The following is a 12,015-nucleotide window of genomic DNA, read 5'->3' as shown; positions in this document are numbered from 1 at the left end:
AAAGCCAGGCGCGGTGGCTCAAGCCTGTAATCCCAGCACTTTGGGAGGCTGAGGCGGGTGGATCACGAGGTCGAGAGATCGAGACCATCCTGGTCAACATGGTAAAACCCCGTCTCTACTAAAGATACAAAAAATTAGCTGGGCATGGTGGCACGTGCCTGTAATCCCAGCTACTCAGGAGGCTGAGGCAGGAGAATTGCCTGAGCCCAGGAGGCGGAGGTTGCGGTGAGCCGAGATCGCGCCATTGCACTCCAGCCTGGGTAACAAGAGCGAAACTCCGTCTCAAAAATAAATAAATAAATAAATAAATAAATAAATAAATAAATAAATAAAATAAAATAAAATAAAATAAAAACTTCGGTATCCACCTCTGGCTTACTGACAGACTCTGAAGGTATATTTTTTACGTTAGGAGGTCAGATATCATTTTATCCTCACTTGACATGTGGAATCCTTCAAAGTCACCACCTTGTTCATCATCATCACTAAACATAGCCACAGGCCAGAGGTTGTGCCAGGCTTGCACAGCTCTGTTTTTAGGCACTGTGTTCCATGCATTGGCAGCAGCACAGAGGGCATCCTTCATGATTAAATGGCTTTTGAAAATCTTCCATACCCATTCATCACTGCTAGCATGTTGTTCAAGAAGGTACTTTTATATTTACCCTTCATTGATCTAAGAATACTTTGGCCACATGGCTGAATTAATGAAGTCACATTTGGAGAAAAGCACATGGCATAAACATTATTTTTGATGAGCATTTCAACTGGATGATGAACAGAAAAGTTGTCAAGGAATAACAAAATCTTTTGGTCATCATTCAGTCCAGTTCCCTTGCAGTGAGCACAAGACGCAGGTCCAAAATGTTTGTGAGGCCAATCAGAAAAGATGTGCCTGGTTAAACCTGCCTTTTTGTTAGCATAATAATGGTCTGGTAAGAAATTCACTCATTGAAAACAGCAAGGACACAAGCTTTTGCCTGTCATACAAGTTTACACTTACGCATGCCTGCTGCATTAGCACATCCCAGCACCGTGGTTCTGCCCTTGATGTCCTTAATTCCTGGAGAGGCTGTCACCAGCTGTAGTTGTGTCTTTCTAGGGCAATGAAACAAAAACAGTCATGTTCCATTAGCGTTATAGACTTGTTTTGGCATCAGGTTTTCATCAGCAATGACCTTGGCAAACTCACCAATGAATTTCTTTGCTGCTTCATGATACTTTATCACCACATTAAAAAATGTAATGTCATGTTTTTTTCTTAAGTTTCTGCAGCCAACATGTTGAATATTCATAGCTCCCTCTCATTTTCAGTTCATCCTTATAGATCCTTGCTTGTTTCCTGACCCACGTAGCCTTAAGTGGCAGATGTTCACTGCAACACCAAGGAATCTATCCTCAGTACATGGTCAGGATCTTCATTGTTAGCTTTATGCAGTGTTTCTCTATTTTTCACTAATTTCTGTGTGTCACTTTTAGCACAGAACTTCAACAGTTGATCCTTCTGTTTCTTCAGGTCCTAAGTGGTGGTCACTTCAACACCAAACTCTCCTATAAGACATTTCACACTTACACTGCTATCTACTTTCTCCAACAGCTTGACTTTCTGTGCTACAGATAAACATTAATGCTTCCTCTTTTTCTTATCACTGTTACCCAGAGAGGTATCTGCAGGCCTTTTAGGTATTTTAACAACATTTTTATAACACAGAGCAGAAAGTAAGCAAAAAAACACTGTGACGCACGTGGGTTTGGGCCCCTTGTAGGGCCCTATGGGGAACCCGCCACTGGCATGTGCTTGCATGGGGGGATCTGGGCATGTGCGGAAAAGGCACGTCACAGCTGAAGGGGGTGTGAGGATCTCTTTTCCCTTGGAGACACTGAATAAACTACATGTTGTGGCCTACATTTTGACTGCAACCCATCACATGAGGTCAAGTGTGGACTTCCCATTTGTACTGCCATGTTGATACTCACAGGTTTCAAATTTTGGAGCATTTTGGATTTTGAATTTTCAGATTAGGAATGCTCAGCCTGTGTTTTTGCTAACCTGACTGCAGGTCTGCACAGTCCTCAATTTTGTCTTTCTGTAATTCGAGCACAGGAGTTGATGCTTCAGACGCTAAATAAGCTTTCCCAGGAGAGACTGTAATGAGATGTGCTGGGATTGGATGTGTTGGGCTTCTCTGAGCAGATAAATAGTAAGATTCATTTAGCCGTAATAAATACTGAGACTAAATAAGCCTTTCCCAAGCGAGACTGTAATTCGACGTGTTGGGATTGGGTGTGTTGGGCTTCTCTGAGCAGATGAATAGTAAGATCCACAGCAGTAATTGTTAGCATCCACGAAAGAGGCCTACAGACAAGTGTTCACTGTGCTGCTAGTTTTGTGTATGGTGAACCAGTATACTAGATAAAGGACACCAGGGGCCACTTGGCTAACGTGCAGGGCTGTGAGCACTGTGCTGCATCTCCGCTGGGGGGTGCTGGTAAGCACTCATCGGAACACCTATCCCCTGACCCTCCTCGTCCTTGCTGGCTGGTTGTCATCCTGCATACCCAACCCCAAGCATGCAGTTTTGTTTTTCCATGGATGTTTGGTTTTGGACACTAGGGGAAACTTTCAGGTACCCTTTCTTAGTGTAATTATTTTTTATTTTAAACAACTGTGCTAACATTATTACTACTTAACAATTGTTTTTAATCTGATGCAAATACCAGGTGAGTGGGCAATGAAGGTTCTCCCCTCACACTTGTCTTCTCACCCATAAAAACTGCATAAAGCTCTGAAGCCAGCTTTGGCTAAAGGGGCATGATCTGCCCCTCAGAGGATGAAGAGCCAGCTGGCCGCAAGCTTGCGACAGCAAACACTCTCTTCTGCCAAGACCTGTGAAAAGCTAGTCTTGGTTGTCAAAACCAGCACCACGACACCACGAGTCCATGTCTGAGAGAGGATGAACTCAGAAGGAAGGCTCGTGTACAGAGAAGGCTTTCATTCTCACTCCAGGATGCCACCTACATGACTTACAACCCAGCCCAGCCATCCCAGACCTAAGGGGTTCTTCCTCTCCAGGGCAGGACCTACATGCAATCGGTGTTGCTGCCCTGTCTTGGTAGCCTGTGTGTGGCCAGCCCATTATCAGCACCTCTGGATTCCAAACCCTCAGTGGAGGGAGGAGAGTCAAGTGCCAGGTGGAGCTGTAGCCTAAGGTCACACGTCATCACTCCAGATTATGAATCATGATTTGCCAAGTCTCCAAATTGCCGAGTGTGGATGGCAAATGGATTTGTTCCTGCTGGCTGGATGCTAAGAAGCATCCGGTCCTCAGCTGTGCTTGAAGTACCACAGGCAGTAGTAAAGGTAGCTTTTCCAAGCCATCTAAATAAATGTCATTAACAGTGGCTAAGTTGTTTGAGGACCATGGCATCATGGTGATAGCTAACAGGTGGAAGGAAGGCAGGCCAGCTCCCAACCTGGGGTTATCTCCACCAGTGACAGTTGTCCCTAACTGGAAGTAGCTGTAGTAAACATCACAAAGGTCACTTCAACCCAAGACTGGAAAGACCACCTTGATCAGAGAGTTTTCCTTCCACATGACCCATATCCAACCCGAGTCCTCCAGCCCCTCCCCTCACAGCCTGATGGAGGCTCAAGGACTCATAGGAAGGAACACTTAGCTTGAAAATGTTCCTAAGGAAAAGCAAAGTGTGAATTCTGAGAACTGAGTGGCAGAATGGAAGTTTCACGTCTGGCAAAAGCCTAAACAGATTATTATCAAATAGGGGATTTGTGAATGTTGAAAAGATAGCTGTGGTCTAGGACACTGCTCGTTGCCCTGGTGAGACCACACTCGTGGTGTCACACTCAGTTCTAGGGACGGTATTACGAGATGGTGTGCACAATTGGGAGGAGACTGGGCTCGAAGGAGCTGTCTAGGTTGGCAGGATATCACCAAGACTTTGACAACATCTCATCAGCTTACGAGAGATGTTGGTGACATGCAGAATGGATAGTGATAGTACAGTGAAATGGGTTTGAAGCTGCGGTGTCTCTCGGATGGCAGCTCATGAGAGTCAGAACACCTCGGTCGCAGCGTTCTCAGCCGCCTGGCAGCAAGGCCAGAGCGCTCAGCCACAGCTGATGTTCTGGAAAATGCCACTCTCTCCTCTGATGGGAAAACTAGAAAGTTTCTGCCTTTCCTATACGCTGTCCACCAGCCCCAGGCAGCTGAGCTGGGGCGCCATAGTGTCCCAGGTGCTGGGCCTCTTGCTGCCCCAGGGACAGCTCTCCCCACCGCAAGGCCTTGAGAAGACACCTGCAGCCCTTCTTGGCTTCCTGGCCAGGGCTGTGCGTCTGTCCCTGTGCTAAGGGTTGAAAGAGATGTTCCAGGGGGAGCACACTCACTTTGTGCATTTGTAAGCCTAGTCCTCACCCACAAAGTGGTCATGACCCACCCATGCCATGAGCAGCACCCTCCATTTGAAAAAGCCCTAGCTGGACTCAGCTTCTGAGCAGCCTCCTCTGTGTGTCCCTGTTTGCTCTCAGCTCTTTCTTAAGGCATTTAGGGGAGGAGGGGTCTGGGTGTCTAGGCCTCGGCGGTCATGGGGGGTCCCCTGCCCCACCTGTCTCTCTCCTCTCTGTGCCTTCTTCCTCACCTTGCTGGGGCCTCCATTACTGAGGCCCCGCCCCAGGTCCATGCCCGGCCCCTCCTCCAGCCACCCCACGCCACAGTCCCCACTCACGCCCCCCACCGAGTCTTTTGAGCAGAGGGAAGAGCAGTGATACTGGACCCCTTCTCTTTCCACCATGTAGCACCAAGTACCTCGCTCTCTTTCGGAAAGCAAAATTGGAAGCTAAGTCCTCAGGTGAACCCACAAAGGCCTCTTTAATGCGCATGTGGCTGAAAAACTCAACATGTACAAGACTTGACTTTTATGAGATGTTTATTGCAAGTGCAGTTTATTTTAAAATAAGTACAAAATCTGTGGCAGTCTGGGGCCATAAATATTTTTGTAATACATTCTTAATTGGGAAAAAAGGTTGTAACTAAGATTTAGTAACACTGCCAATTTCAGTCCTGGAGACTGCCAGTAGAGAAAAGTACAGGAAACCTCCGTATTCACAGAATCAGGATTTGTGGTCAAAAACAACGCCTGCTCCTCCCTGCCTCTGGTGGCTTTCGCTGCCTCTTTCTCTTGGTCGCCGCCCCAGGCTTAGCCCCACTTTGCTGCCTGCATAAGCCCCAGGTTGCGAGCAGGACAGCTGCCAAAGTGGTCCGAGCACCCAAAGGCAGGCAGTTGTGTGGCAGTGTGACCTCAGGGCTGAGCATGTGTCACCATCATCAGGAATCAAACTTGACGCATCCTGGCAGTGAGCCCAACAGCTTGTGCTGACCTGTTCCCAAGGCCTGGTCCCAGCAGGCCATGTTACCCTCAGAAGCCCCATGTCCTTGTCAGTAGAATGAAGGTTATGTGCGATAATGCATATATTTTGGCTACACATAGTAAGCATTGAAAAATTTGTACCTGACATAACTTTTTAAGTATCAGATTTCATACTGAAATGAAAATTAGTTGGTTTTTTTGTAAGCAGGTTTGACCTTTGCCACAAGGCTCACATGAAGAACATTTGGGGCCTGGGGATAAGCACAGTGTCGTCAGCACCTCTGGTTTCCGCTTTTTCTCTGCCTGCAGGTTGCCCGGCTCATGGAGATGGGATTTTCCAGAGGTGATGCTTTGGAAGCCCTCAGAGCTTCAAACAATGACCTCAATGTTGCCACCAACTTCCTGCTGCAGCACTGATAGTCCCAGGCCAGCACTGGGACCAGACTGGCCACCAGACAGTGCATGGTCCCACCATCAGATCAGCCTGGGGACCGAGCACCTCTGGTGCTGATGTTCCTGTGGGGAGAGGGCGGTTCCACCGCACCCCCCACCCTCAACCCCAAGACTGTTGCCATGATAGCATTGAAATAAGTTTGCCATTACATTAGCATGTATTTTTTATCTATATTTTTTTATTGGGCATTTTCCCTAGGTTGGAGAGTCATTACTTGTTTTGAATGTGTTTAAAATGCATTAAAATGGAAGATTTCTGCAGGCAGTTGAATGGCACTCCAGATGGGAAATTGCTGTGACCCTCTTACTGTGTAACACGTCATTTCCTGCGTCGTGATGGGAGAGAGTAATGTTATTTCACAAAGGACGTGTCAGATCCTTCTTCATGGACTTTTTTAGTTACTGGTTTTTTGTTTTTTTTTTTTTTCTCTCAAACTTGTTTTCAAATCTCCTGGGGGATGAGGGAGAAACGGGGAGTTGAATTTTCCCCCATGCTGTTCCAGGCCAGTACCTTCTCCTGCATCTGGTAACAAAGAATGGTGATAACCATGTGCTGGTTCAAGGTTCTGGAGTTCTCCGTGAAACTGGGGTTAATTTTGCTCAGAATATCCAGAGTTGGCTACTAGGCTGTGGGTGAAATGGGATGGAGAGGAAGAACACCAGGCTTTCTGAAGCCATGTGGGCTGACTAGGGAGCTGTGTGGCTGACACAGGCTCAGCCCAGGAAGAGGAAAAATGATCCTTAGCCTGCCCCGTCCCTGTGGCAGGCTAAGTGTCTGGCCCTCCCAGCTCGCAGCTAGCCAGCCCCTCTGGCAGCAGATTCTCCCCAGGGCTTGGATCTTGAACCTGCGGCAGCAGGAGGCAAGGCACACTGTGGAGGACGGGGCTCAGGTCAGGGAGAGGAGAGGCAGGGGTAGACCACAGTGAGCATGAAAAGTTGACTCTTGCAATGTGCAACTGTTATGTTCTGCAAAATGAGCAGTGATGTATCAAATTGATGCAAATTTAGATGTTGATAATTATAATAAAGTTTTTAATGTGTTTTACTCTTCAGGTTTTTTTGTATCAGTCTTGTACAAATAAAGCCTTGTTCCAGGCTGTGCATTCACCACTCAACCAAATCCTCCCCACTGCTCATCTTTCTTCAGAAGATGGGTGCTTGTTTGGAGTGAAGCGCTTTTGTTCCTGCAAGTAGCACTGCCCACAGAACACCCCAGGTCAGTGGTATCACCTGTGCAGACCTGGAAGCTCGGCCGCACTGAGGCTGCCTGGGGCCACTGAGCTGCTCAGAAATGCAGTCCAGGTGAGGTTCTAGGAGCCCAGCTGGTCCCACGCACAAGCCTCTCCTGAATCTGAGTTGCACCTTCTCAGGCTGTAAGGAACAGTTGACAGTGGTGGGGACGTCCCTGACTTCGTTCACTAACCAGGCTGCAGTCAAGACTTGAGGGTGCTGAGCAAAGCCGTATGGTCTGACCTCGAGGCAAATCCAATTCCACCCTCTGTGTTCCCTGTGCGAAGGGGCACAGGCAGAGAACAACCAAAAATACACCTTCTCCTCCATGCTGCCCCTTCAGACAGCACCTAGCCAAGTAAAATCAAACCAGAGGCAGAGGTCTCCCTTGGAGATGGGCAGCCAATAGTCCCTTAGCAAGTAGCCAGTTAGAGGCCTCAGTTCACACCAGCCAGCAGTTCTTGTGTGTTTGCTAATCAGGATTCTGTTAGGAATGCGATTGTATTTCAGAGACCTTTATCCTACCCACAGAAACCTCAATGACCTTTATGTTGGTTGTTTAGCTTAGACAGTAGAGGATTGAGGACCTAAATCATGGCAGAGCTGGGAGACAACCACAGGCATGGTTGGTTCTCTTTCCCAGTTCCTTACAGCTGCTAAGTCCTCAACCTTTGTGTGGTGGCCCGTGATTCTCCATCCTTGTCATGCAACTGCCAGGCTCTTCTCCCTCCATCACCACCCTCCAAACAGACAGACAGACAGACACACACACACACACATCTTCCTTCTCATGCCTGGCCATATTTTCTGTCTTACTGGGGTTTGTGTTGCTCACCCACTCTTGCTTCCTGCAAATATTAACACAAACGTCCCCCACAGAAGTTTGAATACCTGAGAACTCCCACACCTCTTGTCAAGACACTGGGACTCTTTTTTTCCCAGCTGATGGCACCCCCAAGGAAAACCTACGGAGCTGTAAGAGCCAGAGGAGGGTGCCAGTGAGCACTTGATTGGGTTTCCTAAGGTCTAGCAAAGGCTTTTGATTTGTGCACGTGGTAACACACTGGGCTTAATTTTCAGGTGAGTAGATTCTAGATTGTCAAATGAGAAAAGAAGGGAAAATTGTCCTTAGTGACCCTATGCTCCTGAAATTAAGGAAAGCCTGCCTGAGAAGTTCGACTTCATAAAGCTAGGCTGCGTTTGGGGTTAGAAAGGTGGAGATTTTAGGGAAATTTAGTACAAAATTGTGAACACATTCCAGTGTCATTTAGAATATTTTGTGAGTCCCAGAGTTTATGTTCTTAAAATTGTTCTTAAGTGGAAATGGAAGCGTCCAAACGATAGACTTAAGAATTTTATGTTAACCTGAAAGTTTATGTGATTTAACTTTTATTTATTTAATTTTTGAGGATCAGGATTATTTTCTTCACTTTGAAGTTCCCCTAACCAATAGTGTTTTTATAAAGGGGTGGACCAAGAATGCCAACATGGGCTTTCCAGCTTAGACTAAAATTCCAGTTCTGAGAGTGAAATCTGACACATGATGATAATTGCCAGAAGCCTGTGAATTTATAACCTGCTGGATACATACAGCCCTGTCTGTTGGAGAAACAACCCACTAGCTAAATTTTAACGATGCACAAATAGACTTGGGATTCAGGTAGAAGGGCTGGGGGAGGTGGTCACTGGATGGTGGAAATCAGTCTGAACAGAGCCAGGGACTAGAGAGCCAAATCACAAGGCCTGCTCTTGGGCTAATGGAGTAAATTGATGACCGGGAATTAGGAGAGAGGAGGGCTGAGGATGGAACCCTGAGGAATTCAGCATCGGGAGTGGAGGAAGAGGAGGAGAGGCCGCCGGAGGATCAGGAGAGGGCAGCCAGGTGGGGACGTGGGAGTGGCAAGGCGGGCAGGTGCTGCTAGGAAAGGCCAGGGCAAGGGCAGAGTGGTGGTGGCTTCCCAAGGTGACGTGAGGACCAGTGAGAAAGCAGCGGTGGGGCACAGGCTTAACCAGGACACTTGGTGGGGAGGAAGGGAAGAGCAGGGACAGAGACGGTGAGATCCAGACCCGGGTGGGGTGTGCACAGGAGCCAGGTGCTGTGGAAACCAGAAGCATGCTTCATTCAGTCCTCTGGAACTAGAAGAAGGAGAAGATGATGCAAAATGAGGAGCAAAGTCGAGGAAGCTCCTGTCTTGGAGTCTCTGGCTCCCTAATAGAAGAGGCCCTGGGGACTCAGAGAGAGCAAATGGGCGTCTTCAAACGAGAGAAGCACGAAGGATCTACATTGGCTAAAAACAAGGGCCTTGGCCTCTTTCATTTATTTTTGTTTTTTAAAAAATTTGTTTTGAGACAAGAGTTTCACTCTGGTGCCCAGGCTGGAGTGCAGTGGCACCATTTGGCTCACTGCAACCTCCGCCTCCCAGGTTCAGCAGTTTTCCTGCCTCAGCCTCCCAAGTGCCTGGGATTGCAGGTGCATGCCACCACACCCAGCTAATTTTTGTAATTTTAGTAGAGAGGGTTTTGCCATGTTGGCCAGGCTGGTCTTGAGCTCCTGACCCCAGGTGAATTGCCTGCCTCGGCCTCCCAAAGTCCTGGGATAACAGGCACGGTGACGTCTGACCCTCTTGTTTATTAGCTGCAGTACTGTGGTCTGCTGAACCCCCTGCCTAGTGGGAATTTCAGATATCCGAGAGAGTTACACAGTTCCAAGAAAGCAGCTGGAGTGTCTAGGCCCTTATAGCCAGCTCACAATTCTCAGGGAGGCCGATCAGTTCTGTTACCTTTCTGGAATCTTCTGTGCAAGCTGCCCTGGGAATGTGAGTAGACTTGGAGTGAGAAGGGAGAAAGGAACCCAAGTCTGTGGAGCAGTGGGGGAGAGATATCTGCAATAGGAATCCACCCAGACTAACACCAGCAAATCGAGTTACAACCCACCATGGTCCTCACTCAGACACAAAAATTATGTAGGGACTCAGGACTGTCTCTGACGGCCACAACTAAACATTCCAGGGCCTTCGACTTCACCACAGTGAAACAGAAGAAGCAGCAACAGTGCTGCGTGACCTCCAGGCAGAAGGACTGGAGGAAACCTCCAGAATTGCACTCGGCCCTGGCATGGGTAAAACCCACATTCGTGTAACCTGTGGCTGGCCCTAGTGTTTCTGTGTGTGTTTTTGGGCTCTCCCCAAGCAGATGGCGCCCTTGTCCAGAGCCCCTTTTCCCCAAGGCGCCATCTGATCTGAGCGTAGAAGGCTCGCAGGTTCATAACGATGTTGGAACTAGAGAACACTCATCTGGTGTAGCCCGCCAGACAGGCCAGAGAAGGCACCAGGGTAATTTGGCCTGGGTCCCAAGGGCCATGATGGACTTGAGGCCAAGGTCAGCTCCATGGTCCAGTACTGTCCTCAGCCCTCCCTGGCTGCTGCCGGCCTCCCCTCAACCCAGGCAGTCGGAGGAGAGCAGGCAGGTCCAGGGTTGGCCCTCAGACTCCTCTTGGGACTGTCCTGCTTCCTCATCCTGCCCACACCACACACACCAGAACCCACGGCTCCTCTCCTCAGACCAGCCCTCCCTGCTCTCTGTGGAAGAGGGGAGCCCTGGCAGCTCTGACTCCCCCCTGGGCCGAGTTTTCTTCCAAACCCACTCCATCTGCCTGAAGCCATGTCCACCTAGCTGCCCCAGAGCTGCTTTCACATACACACCACAGACAGAATGGAAGACTCAGACCTCGGAATCAAAGGTGCTCGCCTGCCGCTGAGGATGATGTCCCCGTGACTTGCTAAAGTGGGCTGGTGGGGACGCTTTGCAAAGGTGGCCAGTTGGAACCTGAGCAGAAGGCTGGATTTGCTGTTGGGTTCTTTCCCCAGATGACGTACCGCCATGGAGCCTTTGCAAACCACCCATGCTTCCACCAAAGACAGACCCCAGGCTCAGTGAAGGACAGAGACTGTGGGTGTCAGGGAAGGCCTGAGAGAGCTTCCCCTCACGTCCATCCAGTGTGTTCGCTGGCCTGCTGTGAAGGGAGGAATTGCCAGAGGCTCTGGGAACACCAAAGGCGAGGGCCCTGGGAGGGGGTGGCAATGGGGACCGGTGACTGGCTTCTTGCTCCTTGGGGGCCCAGGGAAGCCAGTTCTTCCCCTTCTGATCAGCCCTGCCCACCAGAGACGGCTCTGCTCCCAGGTGGGAGAAGCTCCTGCCACCCTCTACCTCTCCCTAGAAAATCGCATCGTAGCCCGCATGATGGACTTCTCTGTTTAACAAGGCTTTCGGTGTTTCACGGGGCCATAGCTAGTTTTGCTCCTTTGCTATCTTGGCAGTTCTATGTACAGAGTTCCTACCATACGATGCTAATGTGATGTTAAACAGAAGCACCATATTATATCCAAAAGCTCATCAGCCTAGATCTATGCAGATTTTGTAAAACCCACATTCGTGTAACCTATGGCTGACCCCGGTTTTTCGTATGAATAAAGCTGTTGGAACCACAGAGATGTTTTGCAAAACAGGCAAGGTCTATTTGGATGGCAGGTTGCCTTCTCTCAGCAGGCAGGGCACTACTGCACTGAAACGTGCATAAAGATGAGTGTAATATTAACACTTAAGGCCTGTTTAAAGGAGGGGTTTGTTTATGCTGCTTATACATAAAAAGTCTAGCAAATAATTGAAAAAAACCAACCCCTTAACAGAGTGAGAGCAGCCAAGGCCTCCAGCCCTCGGGGAGATGTATATAATGCTCCTACCTGGAGATCACCCGAATGCAAACACAACCATGTCTGGGTTATTTATTTATTTATTTATTTAAAAAAGAATAAATCAGCTGGGTGTGGTGGCGCATGCCTATAATCCCAGCCGCTCGGGAAGCTGAGGCAGGAGAATCGCTTGAACCCGGGAGGCAGAAGTTGCAGTGAGCCGAGATCGCACCACTGCACTCTAGCCGGTGTGACAGCA

General features: G+C 48.8%; 1 protein-coding gene across 5 annotated transcripts in view; it reads left to right on the top strand.

Annotated features, from left to right (window-relative positions):
- The window catches only part of UBAC2 (UBA domain containing 2), a 171,629-nt gene extending 164,746 nt beyond the window's left edge, over positions 1-6,883 (top strand). For all 5 annotated transcript variants that reach the window (XM_010338813.3, XM_003928215.4, XM_074387483.1 and 2 more), the window contains one exon: positions 5,695-6,883. In XM_010338813.3, coding sequence (XP_010337115.2) covers positions 5,695-5,802 — 108 coding nt within the window. In that variant the 3' untranslated portion in view covers positions 5,803-6,883. The remainder of the gene's footprint in view (positions 1-5,694) is intronic.
- The last annotated feature ends 5,132 nt before the right edge of the window (positions 6,884-12,015 follow it).

Source organism: Saimiri boliviensis, chromosome 16 (assembly GCF_048565385.1).
Source record: "Saimiri boliviensis isolate mSaiBol1 chromosome 16, mSaiBol1.pri, whole genome shotgun sequence".
In the NCBI taxonomy this organism is placed as follows: Eukaryota; Metazoa; Chordata; class Mammalia; order Primates; family Cebidae; genus Saimiri; species Saimiri boliviensis.
This window is presented reverse-complemented; position numbering and strand designations above follow the sequence as displayed.